The sequence below is a fragment of the Topomyia yanbarensis genome, chromosome 1 (assembly GCF_030247195.1).
Source record: "Topomyia yanbarensis strain Yona2022 chromosome 1, ASM3024719v1, whole genome shotgun sequence".
Taxonomy (NCBI): Eukaryota; Metazoa; Arthropoda; class Insecta; order Diptera; family Culicidae; genus Topomyia; species Topomyia yanbarensis.
This window is the reverse complement of record NC_080670.1, coordinates 200042476-200063117: the sequence shown is the minus strand read 5'-3', so window position 1 is coordinate 200063117 and position 20642 is coordinate 200042476. Positions and strand designations below refer to the sequence as shown.

General features: G+C 40.8%; 1 protein-coding gene across 7 annotated transcripts in view; it reads left to right on the top strand.

Annotated features, from left to right (window-relative positions):
• LOC131687593 (uncharacterized) overlaps positions 1-17592 on the top strand; it is a 152914-nt gene extending 135322 nt beyond the window's left edge. For 4 of the 7 annotated variants that reach the window (XR_009305211.1, XR_009305207.1, XR_009305208.1 and 1 more), the window contains 6 exons: positions 3234-3336; positions 3402-3551; positions 3724-3907; positions 4577-5016; positions 5320-5352; positions 15417-17592. Coding sequence is in view for 2 of the 7 variants with exons in the window: in XM_058971690.1 (XP_058827673.1) it covers positions 3234-3336; positions 3402-3551; positions 3724-3907; positions 5320-5352; positions 15417-15481 (535 nt within the window). In the remaining 5 variants the exon portion in view is untranslated. The remainder of the gene's footprint in view (positions 1-3233; positions 3337-3401; positions 3552-3723; positions 3908-4576; positions 5017-5319; positions 5353-15416) is intronic. The other 3 variants (XR_009305209.1, XM_058971690.1, XM_058971695.1) reach the window with 3 other exon arrangements.
• Positions 17593-20642: the final 3050 nt, after the last annotated feature.

Below are 20642 nucleotides of genomic sequence, written 5' to 3'. Positions count from 1 at the left end.
CGGTGCTCTGTTGCAGTCCTTGGCGGTGGATCTAGCTTATTCCTGCGGAGAGTTCCCTGGCGGTGATTGCTCTCCCGAAACTGTTCACTGCGTTCCACATCTTTACGTCGCTTGTCGTTCAGTAGGCTACATTATCCGGGTTGATATCCGGTCCTCCTTATATAGCTCCCTGCACTTCACTTCAAACCTCGGACATTCAAAGACACTCCGGCGTCCCCTCGACGTTCTCACACTCCGGGCACAGTGTTGACGTTGCCACACCGAAGAAGATACTCCTTAAGCAGCCGTGGCTCGGTAGGAGCTGTTACAGGTGGAAGGTCATCTCTCCGTGCTTTCTATTGATCCACGTCGGCAGGTTTGGATGAGCCGGTAGGTCCGCTTTCCTTTCTCCGTATTGTCCCATTTCTGCTGCCACGTCATCATCGAATCGATTCTCATCATCTTCCTCACGTTTCTGACGCTGAACCGCTTTGCAGTTGCTGGCCAACAACAAATCCGTCTTGTGGTGAGCTATTTGCAGCTTCACCCGTTCATCCAGCTCGTGATCGTATCTATTGTCTCCATCACCGACACCTCCATTTCTTCAAGTGTCTCACTCATCACCGTTAGTAACACGCCGTCCACGAAACCCACAATTTTTCCTGTGCAGCCGCAGTGTTGATACCCCACCGTACATCCCATTCCAAAGAGTTGGTTAGAGAATAGAGCCCTGAGGAACACCGGCTGCGACTCGCATTGCCTTCTGCCCTTTGTTCGTCTGATACAGCAGTGCTCTACTCTGAAAGTAGCTCTTCAGGATCTGGCTCATTCTTTTATGCCACGCTTCGGCATTGGTCTATACGAGGCTGGATGGCCCGGTGACTTCCCTGACTTTGGCAGCAACATCAGTTTCTGCACCTTCCTCATTTCGAGGATTACCATCGTCTAAAGACTTCAGCAGTAGCATCCTGAACATGTCCGGATATGCCAGGATCGCAGCTTTCAGCGCCACGGTTGGTATTCCATGCGGACCGTGGGTTTTCTTTGATTTTAGTCATATCGAAGCTTCTTTGAGCTCGTCGTTAGTCGCTTGCCACTCGGCTGTGTTACCTCCTTCTTTTCACCGTACGGTGTCGGTGACCAGTTAGTTGAATCGTGATTCGGGAAGAGACCCTCAACGATTATAATTTAGCTTACCTAGGCATATTTCAGCTGGTGTCGACGGACCCTCGTCTTCGTCATGACGACTCTGTACGCGTCCCCCAGGGATTGGCGTTTATTTCTCAGCACAGCTACTTATGGCAATTGGCTTGCTAAGCTTGATCTCCCGTTTTAAAGAGTCTCTACTTTCTCGAAACGTCGCTTGCGCTCCTCTCTCACTCTCCGATCTTGCGCTCTCAGACCGCCTTCTGGCTCTAAGACAAGCAGCGTGTAGCGTACTGAGCTACTCATTTAACCAGTAAACTGCACGCCGTCTACTACATGGCCCTAGTTTTCGTTACATTGTAACGTCACTAGCCGTCACAATCCTTCTTGTTAGATCATCCGCATCAATGTACTTGATTCCGTTGTTCGCTGAAGTAACTCTACAAAGAGGTTTTCGTTAAAGGTTTTCGCCTTCCACTTTAGCTTACCGCCCGTCCTTCTCCGTGCTGCAGCAGGGTTCCATTGGACGATGCGGTAGCGAATCGCCTGGTGGTCCCTTTGGGATACTTCTCGCACACTCTTCAGTCCATGTTCGCGCCGTCAGTCCAGGACTACAGAATGTGGCGAAATTTCTCTCGGTACCGATATCCGTTTCGTGAACCAATAAGCTCCCAGCTCCTCGCTTCGCCACGATCTACTCGTTACAGTCCTCGGCGGTTGAGCTAGCTTCCACAACGAGCCGACACAAACCATCAGGCAGTGTCTATAAAAGTAATGGAAATTGACATTTGAGTAAAATGACTGAATCTTATCATTGGAAGGAGATTGCGCGAGTTTCTTCGGTTTGCGCATAAATGACTCTATTTATGGATCCGTTCCATTTTGGCCCTTCATACAGCGCTATTGTGAATGTCACTGGATAATATAATTTTATCTTCACTGTCAAAAGCAACTGCCGCCACAATGGTATTCCATGCACTGATGGTGGGTTCCTATATTAATTGGTTTTCGTTAAAGAACATAACGAAAAAACAGGAAAAACCCTACTGACTCCCAAAATACAAATAAAATACTAAACTAAAACTTTTTCCACCCCTCTTACGCATTCCCTTATGATGCAACTCGCATGATTGTTGCATCACACTTTACCGCCCATGTGCCGTATGTCGCACTATCAGCTGTTGTCACGCATAGAATTTATTTTTGAAATCAAAGCAACCATTGACGGCATGTGCTGTGAAAACGAAACAAGAAAAAAAAAACAAGTTGATGACGTCGATGTCTTTTCTCGGTATTTTGAAGCTCTACCGGATTATCTATGTCTGCAGAGCATGAATCATTTAGCGCTCATTACGCGGTTTGTGACACACCTCCCATGTGTGTGATATTTTTTTGACAGACCATTAGAAAACGTGCGAAGCAGTGATTGATGTGGTTGTCGAACAATTTTCTGGTACATTTAATTTGGAGTATTAAGATCGATAATAAATTCGATGTTAATTGTCATTCATTTTCCAAAAAAAAAATCCATTTTAGTTAAATTAGTTATGGAATTTGCGTTTCGACTTCGTCTCATCAGAATCTGACACTAACTTAGTGACAGGACTAAGCTAGCGCCGGATTGACGCTAGCTCCAAAAGCAGAGACACAATTTGTCTTCATGAGTAAACTACTAGTCAAGCGTATGGTACTCATTTCAAGCTAATTTTCCATTTGACACCTACCATTTGAGCAGACTACTGCGATGCCTTCCCCAAAAAGAGCAAAACTTTATCATTAGCAGGAATGCGGATCCCATACCTTATATCTTTAAATATCATCGTGGGATGCTAATTAGCAGCTATTTATTTCCAGCATTAGAAACAATTAATTACGGTTATCCCACTCAAATCGAGTTGTTAGTGTTCTTCAGCGCGCTTCTAAAGTCAAAGTTCATTTACCCAACGGCGCACGAGCCGTTTCACAACGATCCGTTTCTCCTCGCTTTTATAAAGTCACTAACCTCTCTCGCCAGACCATGACACTGCTTCAAGGCTACAAATTGATTGATGATAACCGCTGAAAACTGCATCCTAACCAGTTTCTTTCGTACTTTTTTATCATTTCAGACTGGTAGTGTCCCAGAATCAGAAAGCCCTGCACATAGTCTTCCCCCATCAGTTCCTGGATTCGCCGGAGTGGTTTGGTGTGTCCACGGATGATTACTTCCAGGTGGGTAGCTGGCATTTATTTACGAGAGGGTTGATATTTTTGATTTAAATTGTATTTTTTTCTAGGTCTCAATTATGGCGATGGAGGAGTCCCGGGTCCTGATCTGGCATCGGGACAAACTGAAACTGTCAATTATGGCGGAACCCTTCCTGCAGGCCGTGTTCGATCACATCCTGGGTCGGGATGTAGTGAAAAAGCTGATGCAGGTCACGCAGGTGGGACAGGGAAATATTAAACACTAACAATGCTACGCAATTTAATGATTGTACTAAAACTAGGGGTCACCCTTTCGAAATCGAACGAGAATCCGATGTTTCAAGATACGAATCAAAATGTTATTAGGTTCAATAAATAACAACCCGTTTTCCTATCTCCCGGTAAAAAAAGGTCAGCGAAACGATGGCCCAGAGCAACGGGTACATTTCGTCCGGTTACGGTGATGACGCCGAGGACAAACCGATGCTGATGATGAAGGGTAAATCCGGAGACAGCAATGGTATCGGTGGAGCCGGTATTGGTGGTGGCGGAGGAGGACATGGTATCACAGCCCTCATTAATCGGCAGCTGCAGGGTAAGTTGAAGCATTTTTAGGAAAGGTTAGGAATCTCCTTTTGCGCCCTATTGCTTAGCTTCGTTCTTTCTTTTTTTTTTAATTCGAGAAGGTGATTCAAACGCAAAGCGCGTGTCGATAGCTGTTTTTATTTTTTATGGCATTTGCATTTCGATGATAGTATTTACGTCGACAGTTGCCATTGGTATAAAACCGTTAAATTATAGTACTAGACAGTTCAATTGAATGTTTCAGTTAATGTTTTGTTACTTATATGTTTAGAATTAATGAAACCCTTATCAATATTACAATAAATACAGTGGTTAAATAATAAATTGATTGTCTGTATACTTTAAATTTAATTAGCTTTCTGCTTTAAAAAATTTTATGCTAAAGACACTTACTGGTGCATCAGAAATAATTTGTTAAAGAAGGAAAACGTTGCCCCAAATCAACAGAGCGCTTTAAAAAAAAAACTCGACGATTTTTAAATTGTCCCTTTTTATTTGATTTATATAAAATATATTTTTTTTTGCCCCGCCACCAAACCACTCTAATTTTATTTCCCGTTTTGCGTCGCCACACGCTTTTCTTTTCTTTTAATTTCATTCATTTTCATCGAACATCCCACATATCAATCGACGACCCCGAATATGTGGCTCCGTACCCGACCGCCGCGCTATCACGTAGAAGAGAGCCTTCCGCTGCTGCTGAACAGTGCCAACCCAACGCCACTGATGTCGCTACATATGCGTCTGCTGCACTCCGTCGAAAACAAGTTCATCAAAAAGATCTACGACGTATGACAGCGAAGAGAGACAGAGCACATCAGCAATAACAAAAACAACAACCGGAAGAAACAACACACCCAAATCGTATTTGTCTAGTCCCTCAAATTTGCTAGTTCAGTTTGAGTTTTTCACACGTTTTCATGGAATGGATGTTTTCTTCTGTACGAGTTTAATTAATATATTTTGAGTGTGCGAGATAGAAGCGAACGGAGTTGGATAGACCTCATCGAACAACGAACCAACGATGGATCCCAGTGCAACGTGCAACGTGCAACGACTATTTTGTAACATAGTTCTTTGTTTTATTTTTGTAACCTGTTTTAAACATCAGTTCTTTTGGTAAGTTTTTATTTTCGTTTTGATCCTTTTTGCTTTGGGTTTGTAAGTTAGTTTTTGTGTGATTTTGCCGTAAACTAAATTAGCTCCTTCGATAGCAATGCGCCCGAATGTATGCTTTCTCAGATACAACATACTAAACGATTGAAACTAATATCTACCAATCCTAATTCAAACATCTTTGTCTTCTCTCGTTTATTTTCTTTACGAACAACGAAAAAACATTTCGTTCCCTGATCCACACGTCGAACTCATCGAATCGAACCATTTCCCATTCGAACCTTGTTACGAACTGAACAACCCTAGCTCTGCCTAGGATATCCAAATACTACTATTGTGGTAAGTTTCTGTGGAATCCGTCGTTCACCGAAACGAAACGGACTTCGCTGCACCTTTCATTTTTTCATGACGACAGTGTTTCACCCGAGTCGATGCCTGCTCAAAATTTTCTCATCACTCATTTGTGCTCGTGTTTTTAACCCACCATATATCTACACTCAAATGTTTACCAAAGATATTCGTAAATCCCTATACGGAAAAAGCTTGAACACTAGGAGCACCTAATTTAACGTTTATTGTTTGCACACAATGCACCTTCTGGAATGAAAGTACAGGAAACCATTTGTTGGCTAATCTAATAGAATCAACCGCTGGGCTCCCAGTTGACAGATTTGTCTATCACCGGTTGACGTCCGGATGCTCTCTATTCAATCAAAGAGTCGCAATATAACGTGTGGTGTGGCTTGTTTTATAATTTTCGGAATGTATAAGGCCCACATTTTGTCTCCCGAAATTGGTCACCTCAACACATCGCAACGCCATCTGTTGAGAATTATCAGACCAAATCTAGGGGCAGATCACTCTAGAAATGTATAACAAATTTGCATCAAATTAGAAAAAATGCATTTAATTTCCATTTTTGCATCAACTTTGCAGTCCCTCGCAGAAAAGTTTGTTTAACAAACGTCCTACGTTGATTCACTTTGTTTGACGTTTTGTTGAATGTATGGCTAGTTTTTTGTAGGGTTTTGACGTCTTACACGCAACACAAAATACATTGCACGCAAGGCAAAAAACATTATTAATTTCTATTTTGATGGAAAGAAATGCATTTAATTTAGGCGATTTTTAAAAATGCATCACAAGTGATCTGCCCCTAGGTCCAAATAGACCACTCTTTGTGTTGAAAGAAAAGTAGGCGGTCTAGTCTTAGAAGTAACATAGCAACACAAAAACATGATTATAAAATATGTCACTTCCCATTTTATTACTGCCATTTTTATTGTTTATTCCAATAGGTTATGATCGCAGATTTTGTGTTCTAAAATAAGTAAAAATAAAAATGTCTAACGGAGACAGAAATCATCAAGCAATCTCGCAGCGAGTCCAGAATCTATCTAGTTTACCAGCAAGCTAACTTTTGAGGGGTCGAGACAACTAGTACCGAAAATTACGTGCATGTGAAGGATATAAAAACAGTTCAAGTTTGGGAGGTGCGGAAAGCGGAGTTCGAAAATAAAGGCCTATAACACGGCGAGAGGGTCTACTAAGGACGATAATCGACACCAAAACGTGGGTTCGTCGAACCAGAACTCAAAAAATCGAAATCTAGGCGATGTGCAGGAAGCTGACTTCTACAATCCTGATCACCGATCAAAGAAGTGTTTCGAAGTGGCATAGAAAAAAATGCAATAGAACAAAGAAAGAAAACACGGAGAAGCGGTACAAACTGCAAATTCAAAATCCACAAGTGGAGTTAGAAATAGCTCGTCAGCAACTTCTATTGTAAGTCTCAGGTACTCAATGCTTACAAGTACATTACTTAAATCAAATTTAATGGTACACTAGGTAAAAACTTTGTTTTATTCTAGATGCAGCGCAACTCCAGAGTATTGTACAGGATGGCAACAAAAACCAAAAACTGAGAAGTTTAATCTGACGATATTGGATCATTTGCTATGGGTGTACATTCTTTTCTACATTCAATTCACGATATATCAACTATTTTTCGACGATCGAAGGGGCTGCAATGTAGTCGTGGAATCTCAGAGACGGCTTTGGAGACTATCAAACGTAAAAAGAGTTCAATCCTTCGGAGGAAAGTTGAAGCGTAAAGAAGTGCAGAAAAAAGCAACTACCGAAAGCCGCAAAACTAAAACCAGATCGGCAACACCAATTGAAATCATCAACCTCATGGAAGGAGAATGTATCAAAAGTAGCATCCGGTCCCTCTACGGAAAGGCAAATCAAAAAAACGTTAGAATGCTACTCGTTACATCTAAAGTTAGCAAAGGATTTACTTAACTAAAGTAACAATTAATGAACACTGCGAAGCGGAAAGGAAAAGAAGTTTAACCATCTCCACTCACTACAAATCAAACAAAGTCCATCGAAACTCATGGTGCATCTATTGAAGAATTTAGCGGTCAACCGGTCCTCCCAACAATTTTCGGAGCAGCAGCTGAGGTTACTCAACAACAGCCTGAATTACGTCATTACACCCCACCCGAGCAAATTCTCGTGGACTCAGCCATCATACAACCCCTTAAAAATCACGTGAATATGGTCAGTTATAAATTTTACAACCATCAATACACCATAAAATGGTCTCAATAACTAATAGATACACCAAAACATTGTTTTTACATGGGATCTACCGAACCATGGCGATGGTGTTTTCATGGGTTGATCCCATTACAAGTACTATCAAAATACCATATAATGGGGTGAATTTGGACCATGAGCAAGGGGGTATTAAGGGCTTATCGTTTGCTCGGGCAGTCAGGCATCACACAGATCATCATCGACGTAGACATGACACCAGCACAAATCAAGTAGGCTCGATCGATGACGGCAGAAACTATTAAGAAAAGTTTCCTGAAAATAAACGACGCGTGCATCAAGAAGCTCAGGTAATTGAATGAAAACCCCGCTTATTTTGTGAAGGCGAACAAAGGAAATAAAACAGTGCTATTAGACAAAGAAGACTACAACGCACAAATTCTGCAAAAACTAAGTAACAGACCTTACAAACCACAGAGTACGAACCCGCTGCCAGAAATGGTGAAATGAGTAGTAGTAGTAGTAGTGTCAAAAACTCGCCAAAGGAGATGTTGGCAGTGTAAATGCATCTATTCACATCTCTAAATATTGTCAGATTGATTGTTATAGTTAATTTGACACGAGATTGTGACGTACAGATGCTTTTTAGTTGGACAATGGTCCAACTAAAAACGGTCCAGTTAAAAAATGTCCAACCAGCGAATCACGACTGTATTATACAATGAAGACTACGACGCACAAATATTGCAAAATATTAGCAACGGATCTTACAAACCACAACGAACGAACCCGCTCCCAGTTATTGTGAAATGAGTAGATGAAACCAATAAGGAATGTGAACCAGTCGTAATAGTATAAATCAGTAATCATCGAGTACCAAATCCTACACTCCTCATAATGAAAGCACTTCCGAAAGTACCTTAACCAGGAAATGAGATAATGTTTCAGCCGCCGGAGCACCAGATGAGAAACTAGCCAAATGGACGTAGTAGATAAATTCCAAACCATACCAACAATATTCCCGAGTCGAACAATAAAAAACCCGCAGGATTTCTTATATGAACTGATTTCGAAGAATCGAGTCGCTCTAGGTTCGTTCCGAGCTGTCACATTTGTATGGATTTCGTAAATATTAGAACGAACTTAGAGCGACTAATCTACACCCGAAATCAGCATTAGATAAGCATCAGTCTTCAAACCACATTAAAGACGACGAAATCATGGTTTTCTTCGATGTCAGCATTATTTCCAAGCTTTTCAGTAAGAGAATCCAGGAATCTTCTGGAAGAATGGTTGCTTCAACAAAGTAACAACAACGGATGGAAGAACAACGCACGGTGTTACCTAAACATGATACTGTGCATGAAGGAGAACTGCTTCAAGTTTAGAAACAACTTCTATAAACAAGCTAATGGAGCACCGATGGGAACCCACTGTCGTCATTTTTAGGCAAACTCTATGCAAAACATCGAAAAAAGGACGAAAAACATTTGCTGCCAGAACGCTGGTGGAGATACGTTTACGATGTACTCTGCATCATCAAATGTGAAAAACTACCGGAACTATTAGAATTTATCCACAACAATCACATCCATTTTCGTATTCGTTTAACATGTGAACAGGAACAACCAGGAAATCTCCCGGTTAGTGACGTTATCGTTATAAGCGAAACAATTTAGAATTTGAAATCTACAGAAAGTCAAGATATCTCAGATATACTCAGGACTTCAAATCATTCTCACCGTCACAAAATCGCAGCATTTCATCACATGATTCACAGAATGAATTTTTTCCGGCTTAGTGATCAAAGAAAGCCGAAAGAGTTAGGATATATCTTCGAAACGGCGAGACTAAATGCTTACAACGAGAACTGCATCCAAAGAATCATCGACAAGAAGGCCAAAATCCAACGTAAAAAATCCCTGACCACATTGAGTCCCATCAAGGAAGAACTAAGGAGGATATCAATAGAATATGACAGGATTATAACAAGAACACATCGCCCGAAAAAAAGAAAAATTTGGTGTAGACCTCGCCTTCAGCAGTAGAAATAACCAACTCATAACAAGATTAGCACAGAGAACAGACGTCCATCTTCAATATTCAACTTGGATGTCTGCTCTCTGTCAGATCAGGATTCACGAAAGGCTCGATCGAAGAATTAAACAAATCAGGAATCTATAAAATAACATGCCAAAATATATCAGACAAACACAAAGGAATCAGATTGAACACAACAAATATCGAAAAAAAATTTGTCAAAAGGAACACCACACTGATTCAAATCAAAAGTAGCAGAACATTTTTAAAACAAGTACCGTCAATTTACAGGGTGTCGCACATCAAGTTGCATCACGGAAAAAACGCTGTAGAAAATAACCCATTGGTTATTTTCTCTTGCAAATATGGTTAGAAGTAGTTTACACTGTATTTTTATCAGTTTTTCGTCACCCGAAAAGCAAAGTTCCAATTCCATTTTGCGCTAGCACCTGAAAAATCCTCAACTCTCATCGGGACATCGGAAAAACAACTCGGAATTTTGCAGTCAACCGTAAGTCGTGTGATTAAACGTAAGTGCCAAACTCTGAGCATCGAACGGAAGAAGAAATGTGGTCATAATGGATGTTCTACTAGTGATCAAGCTCACAAGCGTGTAGCGAAAGCGATTAAGCGGAATCCAAATGCTTCGGTCAGGGATGTGACCAAAAAGTTGAATTTGTCCAAGTTTTCCGTTCAGAGAGCGAAGGACCGGGAGGGACAGCATACGTACAAAGTGAAGAAGGTTTCAAACCGTGACGACAGCAAAATACGGTGGGAAAGTCACGGGCCCGGAAACTGTTCACCCAGATGCTGACGAAGCCTCATTGTTTTATTATGGATGATGAGACGTCAAGGCGTACTTCCAGGAGCTTCCGGGGTTACTGGTTTTCACCTCCCAGCACAAGTTTGATGTTCCGGAGGAAGTAAAGAAGCAGAAACTTTCAAAGTTTGCCAAAAAATACTTGATTTGGCAAGTGATCTGCTTATATGACGAAACGGAGTGCGCCGTTCGTGACTACCGGGACGGTATTTGTTTAATACATCAAAGTTATTCCACGGTAATTATTGACGTCACGCTTATTACCCTTTTTGTGGACTGGGAACATGTTCGCGAATTTACAGCAAGATGGAAAAACGCTTCTAGCAATAGATGCTCGAACGATATAAAGAAGCGGAGTAATCAAAGCTTCGATATGCCTTTTTAGAATAACGGAGGGGAACCCGCCGGGTCCCGGATTGAAAGATGACTTAAGCCGCGAGGAAGCTCTGGTAATCAGCGGTGCCTCGATATCTTTAGCACCCAAAGCTTGACCTACAAGTGGAGCTCTGGTAGCAGCGAGTTCGATTGGCTCAATAGTTAGTGCCTCATCTGTGAATACATTCACGAATTTTTCCGAAAAAGTGCACATATGTCTCGAGATGTGGTGGCTGTATACTCAATGAAAGTCATAGACGACGGCAGTCCAGATTCCTTGCTGCTGCTCGTTCACGTTCTCCCAGAAACGTTTCGGGTGCGACTTAAGATTACGTTCAATATTTTGCTGATATCGAAAGAAAGATGGTTGACTGTAAACGTGGAGATCTACCTCAAGGAGTATCTACAGAAGCGTCTGCTTCCTCTGCTGAAGCACCATGAGGGCCCTACGATCTTCTGGCCGTTTCTAGCTTCGTGCCACTATTCAAATGTTGTCGTGGAGTGGTACGAAGCCATTGGGGTTACTTTCATACCCAAGGACATGGTCCTCAACGCACCTGTGAGTCTTCTGACCTTTTTTGCCGTCATGGCAGGATGCCAAATCCAAATCGTGTTTTTTTTCCAGGAAAGGCAGTCATTCGTTTTACCAGGTACTCTATACCAGAATTTTCCTGATTGTTGCGATGAAAATGTCGCTTTTCAAGCCATAGGTACAGATAGCCTGCTAAACCAGAGATTTTTGAACTCTTTTTGGCAATTTCATTTTCTTGAAAATATCTGACCTTTCCGATAGCAATATTCAACTTCTTCCGAGGAAGCTGTTTCCAATTTGCCTTGACATAGGTTTCGTCGTCCATTAGCAAGGAATCCAACTTCATCAGCATCGTCATGTACAGCATTCAAGATCGTGTTTTTGGCCTTTTGTTTGGTTTATTTGCGCGTGCACGACGCACACACCTACAACATGAAGGTTCTAGAATTACACGACTAAAAAAATGCGTCAAATCACTTTAGATGGCTACGCAAACTATAAAATTTTCTATTCTAATCACGCCTTTTCACCTCGTGGTTAATATCGTTATCGTCACTAGTGTTTCAAGATACATGAAATAACTACGTACCGTACTTCATCTCCACATCAGAACCAATACTTTTTTACCAAGGTCCGTGTATTTTGTCTTTTACTAATTGATAGTCATTTGCCTTTGTTTTAAATGACTCACACGTCTCTTCCACAGCTCTGCGCTCAACTCCAATGATGTTGAGATCTCTTGATTATAGTTCCGTTCTTTTGCATACCCAATTTTCGTATCGCACTTTCGAGTGCTATGCTGAACAACAGATTAGAAGGAAAGTACCGCCATCCCGAGCAAATACTCATGGATTCAAACACCACATAGCCCCTTGATAAGACCTTGAACATGGTCCGTGCCAACATTCACAACCATCTAGGCACCATAAAATGGTTTCAATAACCCATAAATACACCAACATATGGTATTTTATATGGGATCTACCGGACCATGGTGATGGTTTTTTCATGGGTTCAACCCATGTCAAACCCCATGTACATGGGGGTATTATGGGCTTTTCATTTGCTCGGGTAGGTACAGTTTTGCTTTATTTATTCACTGTAAAAGTAATAGATCTATGGCTCCATTAAGCTTACATGTACGCTCGTGTTGAGTAAACGAATTTAAAAAATGCAAATCACTGGAAACAGAATTTCAAAGTTTCTTCGAGGAACCGTTGAACATTATTTTTAGATTCTTTTGTTTGACATGACTCGAAGCATTAGCTTAACGGAGCCGTGCGTCCTTTATTTATTTATTTACAACGGAGAAATAGTAAAACAATCATATAACATATAACGGACCAATCGGGCAGAGTATATACACGTGTCTTATGCCTCATTTGCACATTCTACTGCAAAAAAAATTAAAATATTTATTTAATAATTCTTCGTCCTTCCAATGTCGCTGGTGACTGCTCTCTTCATTTTTAGTTTCCGCTTCAAAACTAAATTCCGTTGGTTGAGACCCTTCTGTATACTTCTGAATTCATAGGCTTATCTAGAACAAAAGCACTACTCTTCTTACCTCAGGAACAGATCGCTTGCCAAATCATACGTTTTTATTTATTTATTTATCATATTTTTAATCTGGCCGACATTGACAACGTGAAACAGAATGAGGAAAAGCTCATTTAAAGTTCGTGTCAAAACACTCTCCAAATGCGTGCAAAAACCTTATTATCTTTTCGCATATATATATTAGACAATATTTCACATTACATTGGGTTGAACTTAATTATACATCTAACAAATCAAAACAATTATCTGTATCACATCTTATGCAATAAGTTAATTATTTAAGCCTATTTCTAAAACCATCACAGGATACAAAGAAGTCAAAAAATTCGTACACGCTATTAAAAACACTACACATCGCCCTAGTGGGTTCGTTCTGTCCATGTTCAGTACTTTGATAGTCAAGTCTTAAAAATTCTCATCATCATGTGGGAATAATGATCTCCAAACGACAATTTGCAATCCAGCTGTACACGAAGGTCCCTGACAACTGACAGTCTTTCGAGTGATTTCCCCGAGATAGTATAGCACCAGAAAATTGGGTTTTTTCTGCGTGTGAAAGCTATAACTTAGCATTAATACACTGAGAGCCAACCGATTTCGAGCACACCAGTTACAACATTCATCAAGTTGACGCTGTAGTTTAATGCAGTCCAATTCAGATCGCACAATGAGAAACAGTTTAAGTTTATCTGTATAGATAAGTTTGCATGGAGGCAGAAGAACATTACAAACGTCATTGAAAAACAAGGAGAACAGTAAGGGTCCGAGATTGCCACCTTGGGGCACACCTGATAAATTTATGAAGTTGTGTGATTCGATATTTGCTAGTTTAACAGATAGGCCAACAAGATATGATTTGAGCCGCTCAGGAAAGCTGTGCGAGGCACCAAGCCGCTCTATCTTTGCCAGTAGAAGGGAGTGATCGACACTATCGAACGCTGCTTTAAGATCGGTATAGATTGTATCCCCTTGGGCTCCAGTTTCTATACTTTTAATGCAATGCGAAGAGAATTGTGCTAAATTCGTGGCTGCTGATCTACCTGGGTTAACCCCATGTTGAGCAGCGGCTATATATGTTTTGACTTCGCGAAATAGCACATCGCTTACAAGAATTTCGAACAGTTTGGACCCAGCACAAAGGGAAGTTATCCCTCGATAATTTGCTGTCTTACGTTTCTCCTTTCTTAAAGACGGTAAACATAACCGACTTTTTTTAACACAGGAAGCGTCGCTTGCAATAACGATTGGGTGAAGATTAGTTTTAGAGGAGCGCATAAGGCACACCTTTTCAAGATGATAGCAGGGATCACATCTGGACCAGCTGATGTCGAGAACTTCAACTTTTCGATGGCAGCAATAATGTCTTCATCAGAGAAACGAAAAATACCTAGGTTTATAACGTCACAGCGGATATCACGAAGGCTGGTTTCTACCGGTGCTGTCGTAGACGTTTAGACTATAGCTGATTTGAAACAGCGATCAGAACGCCACCACCCTTTGTTTTGCCGGAAGCAATTTTATCACGATCGTTTCAATATACTGTGTACCTAAGACCGAATAACTGTAGCAAGTTTATATCGTCTTTCAGCCATGTTTATGTCAGCACAATAATATCCTGATCCACATCAGATGTAGCCACAAACAGCTCGTCGATCTTCGTGCGCAGTCCTCTCACATTCGGGTAGTATATTCCATCGGACGGTCGGGCAGCCGTCACAGTTATGATGTCATCAGGGTTTGAGCTGTTAATCGCTAAACGAGGGGTGGTAGCGGAACTGGAGCTGTATGGTCCATCGGTTAGCTGGAGGCGGAGATTTCTTTGAGGGGGAGCTGCATCGAGCGTAGCTTCGGGGGAAATCTACCGGGAGAAGTAATCGTGGTGTCATCAAGGTCTGAGTTGCTGGTCGCTAGACGCTTTGACGAACTTGTTCGTGAAAACAAATTTACTATGCCAGTAACTTTGCTGTGAGCAGGATTATTATCAAATTTGAACCCCGGGACTTATTTGAAATCGGCGTTCGTCAATCAAGATACATTCATCAAGTGTCTTTCAATTTCCCTGAGAAACCTGAAAAACTGAGGAAAATTTTCTTTCCATATTTAGTATATTATGAACATGATATCTCTGCTGCTAATCTAATCCCCTACTAACTTATCGAGTAATTCTAACATAGAAAAAAACCAAACATTACCCTTATGCGTGAGAATCCCACAAACTAACTAAATGGGTTTTGATTTAAACGATTAAGAAACGGAGTGTTCTAGTTTTTCTGTGATATTTATGCATTAACTTTTGTTATGCGTGTACATAACTGTTCCCTTTCCTACATAGTGTGCTGTGTATTGCGTTCTCTTACTACCCTGTTGTGTCTGCATGAGTGTTATCGTTTCACCCAGCATCCTCACTAAATCTCATATAGAAGCACAATAGAACCACAATCGCACTCCAAAAACAAAAACTTAGCCGAACAAACACTGTAAACCATTCACACCTTTCTCCCTTCCCACCAGCAGCAGCGGATCCGAACGCGTGGCGTCTAGGCCGAATCGACGAAACGGACCACGAGACGGCCGTTTAATATTAGCCCCGAAGGTGTGCCCCCGATGACCACCTCTCCATCACAATCATCACCACCACCACCATCACTACAAGCTCAGCGTAGCCCAGCTCCTGCCTGCCGGGTGATTTGTTGTGCTACACCGCCATCATCCCACTGGATGTGTGAACTGGTTCGAGAGCTGCTGGAGTGCACCCGAACACAGGGGTGTGCACCGAAGCTGTGCTGTGTCCTTTTTACTGCATCCTCTCTAGGTACTCAAGAAATCAATAATTAAAAATTAAAGAAAAACAAAAAGGATTAAGCTATTACTACGCCTTTCGGAAAGCTGAGAGCAAAACCCGTTTTTAGATCTATAGGTTATAGCGAAACCAAACTCCATATTTTCTCAGCTTAGTTCCTGCGTTCTCCGTTGTACAAGTTCGATAGAAAATAAATTATATTTACATGTCTAGTTGTAACAAACAAAAATAAATAACAAACAGCAGAAAAAAAAGAAACGTTTATTATTTTTTCTGAGTCTGAGTCTATGAAAAACAAAAAAAAAATTACAATCGATTTACCATTGACTGTAGCAAAGCAATCGGATAAAATGTGTAAATGTTCAGCTGTGTAAACTAGTAGGCGGTAACAAATTCGAAGAGAATAGAATCAGAAGCCTTCCGGCAAATCCTCTCTTGTAATTTAGTATGTATAGACAGGAGTTAATGATGCCGCAAAAGAAAAATCAGTCAGAGTTCAATCAGTCAGTAAAAAACAGTCACAGAAGTGTAGTTTCATTGTTACAAAATAGAGAAATCAAATAACTCTTGATGTTTAAAGTTATATTTAGCAGAGAACAACAAACGTAACAAAACGATATATAGTGCTTAGGCGTCGGTGCAATGGAATGATGTTTTTTTTTGTCTGTGAATGTGTGATGCGGGGAAGTGGTTGGAATCGGAGGTGCAGTTGTTTTTATGTAACACTGTTTTAGTCGTAAGCAGGAATCAATAACGATTAAAGAAAATTTTGGAAGTCAGGAGAAAAAAAAGAATGAAATAGACATTGTTGGTAGTTGTAGATAGGAAACAAACAGGATGGATAGGAAGAATAATGTGAAAGGTCCCTTCTATTTTTCAAGGTCGAACCAAAATATCGAAAACATCAACACTTTCAATATTAGCTACGGCAACGCCTACTCTTTTTCGCCAAATGTGAAATTAATGTCGCTTTTGTTTGAAGCTGAAACTGACGCAATATCTAACTGGCAGCAAGTTAGTATCAGTTACTGACGAGTGGAACACGAAACATTGAAGATCGAAAATGAATTCTCCGAAGTTTCCTTTCTATGAGTTGTTCTACAAGAAACTTGCTCTATTCCAACAAAAAGAAGAAAAAAAACGAAAGGCATTTGTTGGACGAACTTTTTTGCGAGAGAGTTAAAAGTTGATGCAAAAACATGGCAATCAAATGCATTTTTTTAATTGCATGGAAGTCTGTTATTCATTCGTAGAGTGATCTGTCCCTATATTCGAAGCCAAAACCCTGAATCCTGAACTGATAGCAAAGTGAGGTTTAACCTCAGTGTCATGCAGGTACTATGTAGAGTAACTAGACCATTTTGAACTTAGCTTCTATTCTCAAGATGCCGCTCGAAAAATTCCAACATGTCTTCACTGATGGTCGTCTTCGGAAAGGCGCAAACCGGATCCTCCTCTACATTAGCCATGAAATAAAACTGATACAAGAGGATAATAAATAAGGATCGTAAAATTCGTACCGATTACAGAGAAAGGAAACCAATAATGAAACTAATCACAAAGAGAATGAAGTTAATTCCAATTAAATTCTAATATTGCTAAATATGATGCCTGGAGAGATCGTCGCGAGAGAGATAGAGATTAAAGAGAGTACATTTTATGATTGCGAATAAAAGAGAACATTTATAGATAAGTTAAATGTAAACATGCTGAACAGAGCGAAGCAGATAAAGTTGGAGAAAAAAACGATACAAAAACTATGTGACATAAGTGTTGTTTGAAATAAAACGAAGAGAAACCGAGTGAAGCAATCAATTGTGCGGAGAGATTAATTAAACCATTCGGATTGAAGAGTAAAGATATTTTAAAATAAATCCGTTGCGTTGCCTTGTGTTTTACTATAGTGGTGCGATTAGCGCACAAAAGCTAGTTTGATGACAGTCGAAGGTTACTGTGAGTTTTTTTTTACTATTTTGATACTGGCATTCAGTTTGGTAAACTTTACCATTAATTGTGGTTTCTGTGACGGAAAATTCATTTCACTTTCCACAGGTACAGATTGCCTGCCAAACGAGGCATTTTGATGCGAATTTTAACATTGTGATCCTGGAATCTAACAGTGTTCTCGGGACGGTTCTTCAATCCAAACCACCAAATGTAACGTTATCTAAGTTAGGTGCTATGCTATTACGTAACTTTTAAATAGTGCCAGGTTTCCAACCTAAGAAAACAAGAATTAATTTTCGCTTTCTCGGCATCAAACCAGTGTTGTAATAATCAGTGCGCCCCTTGTTTATGATGATTAGTGACAGCATACCAAGCATACCGACCGCGAGTACAACGCGTCTTTTTCACATCCAATCAAACTATTGAGAGCTACGATCATATAAAATAAACCCCTTATTTCCCTCCCGGTCACCAGTTCCTGTTTGGTTCACCCCGTTCCACAGGTTATGGGCCCAAAAGTGTGACTTTTTCTCGACAACAAAATGGCGGAAACATGAATCGTCATGGAAAGGATCAACAGATTTTGACTGGGCAATCTGGAAGTTCAGGCTCGAACTGTGTAACCCGTCAAGATAACAATTTAGCAATGGGTGGAAATATACCTGTTTTTGACTATACACTCCGTAGAGTATATTTGTTTTGGCAATATTATGCTCACCGCTGTTATGTATCGTTCACATTTAGTTGCAAAATTTTCGCGTTTGTGAACGGTTTTGTTTGTGCAGTTAGGTGTAGTAATTTTTGTTTGACATTTGTGCATAATTAACATACGGTTTAGTTAGGATACCACTCTCCTCTTGCAAAAATACGTATGTGCTGGTTGTGCTGCTCTTCGATGACAGCTATGCGGAGGCGGTTTGTTGTTCTTTTTTGGTTTTGGTCGTGCAGCAGGCGGCCATCGCATAAAATCAAAGTGACGAACCACGGTTGAAGACAGAAGTTGTTTATTTCGTAAACCCTTACCGCCACAATAGCTTATGAGTGGATTGCGCGTGTGTGACGGAAGAGATTCCCGTCGTAAGTGCCGGCCCGTGATTCAATCAAAAGTTTTAGTGGTGCAGGATCGCCGTCGGGGGAAGGTAGTTGCAAAGGAGTTTTCGCTTTCTCGGCTAAAAGCAAAGGATCCTCGCTGTAGAAGACAAGCCGAATGAGCTTTGCTCTGGTCTACAGCTAAAAGCCAAGGAGAGGAAAGCAGGTAGGGCAACGGCCTTGCCTGGAAAGAACATCGCGGTGTCTTTTGGGATTCTTTGCGGGAAGTAAAGAATCCGGTGATTCGTCACCACCGTCGCTAGGGAGGTTCCAACAGAGGAGCAAAGCTCACCTCCCTAGCTAAACACAAGGACCGCTGCCGGAGCAGCCAACGGAACCAAAATAGAATACGCGGTCGTTGTTTTCCCGGCCGGAGGGAACCCGCCAGTGGCAGTAGCAGTTCTACGGACAGCGGAGGAGAGTGAAACATAGGAAAAGAAACGCGGTAAAATTTAGTTTATTTGTTTGTTTACTTTTGTTATTTGTTGGGTTATTACTAAAATCCAAAACTCTTAGTAGAAGCACCTAAGCCGCCGCTAACAAGAACCCGAGTAGTGAGTAAACCGCTACTTACAACTGCTGTTGGTTAAATAGAGGATTCATGATACTGTGATACAGCCGAAACCGGTAAGGCTTGTGCAATTACTGGTCTGGCCTAGGGGCAGATCACTCTAAGAATGTATAACAAATTTAATTTCCATTTTTGCATCAGCTTTGCACTGCCTCGCAGAAAAGTTTGTTTAACAAACGTCCTACGCTGATCCACTTTGTTCGACGTTTTGTTAAATGTAGAGCTAGTTTTTCTGTAGGGTTTTGACGTCTTACACGCAACGCAAACAACATTGCACGCAACGCAAAATACATTATGAATTTCTATTTTGATGGAAATAAATGCATTTAATTTCGCTGATTTTTAAAAATGCATCGCAAGTGATCTGCCCCTAGGGTCTAGCGGTAGAAACGAATGAACGTCATAAATGCGGCGTCCACGATTGAAATATGGCGAACATCGAAGTGCTATTATGAATTGGAAAAACTCTAGTCAGAGAACTGCGGAGAGAAAAACAGCATTTTTGGCAACGTATGCCCCGGCATTGTATGGCAACACGTCCAATGTTATAAGGATAGGCAATGTTCGATTGGATTCGTTTTTTGACAGCTAAACGCGAATCCAATCGATCCAAAATGGAGTCTCCGCAGTTCTCTTTCTAGAATTTGCTATTATGAATGCGTCTCTCACTAAAAAAAATCACGTTTTACGATAACTGTTTCACTGTGTATCTCGTCAGCGTAACAATTTAGCACTGAGCCGAAATGTTCCTTTTTTTAGGTATCTCTCGGTAGAGTGTATTTATTTTCTTCAACTAACCGCTGTTCAATCGAGCGTTAAGAGGCTGAATTCCTCTATACGCAACCATAAAATAACCTACAGAATAAGTTCTTTTAACTTAAATTTAGGTACTTTTGAGCTGTGCGTCGCTTTCACACTTATTAGTGTTGTCAAAAACAAAACGAGAGATTCGACTCAATCGAGGTCTTCCGTGCAGTAAGGTACTTTTGAGTTGTTTTGGATATACTCAAAATTAGGTAAATTTAACTTAAATTTAAGTAAATTAAACGCAAGTTATTATTTTTGCCGTAGTTAAATGGAAACTACCTTCCACACGGTTTACCCAATTTTACCTTCCTGCACTATACCACGAGATTGAGTCAAAAGTACTTAATTTTAGGTAGTTTTTCGGTGGCGTGTAGAAAAAAATTCGTCTTATCGTTTGTTTACCATTTATGTCAGTGTCATTCCTATCGAGCATGAGAACTGCCAAAAGCACTCAATCCGAAGAAAAACGCTCTGAATACTTCTGGAACTAGGGCCATTGACAGGTCTCCAGCTCGATTGGAATGAC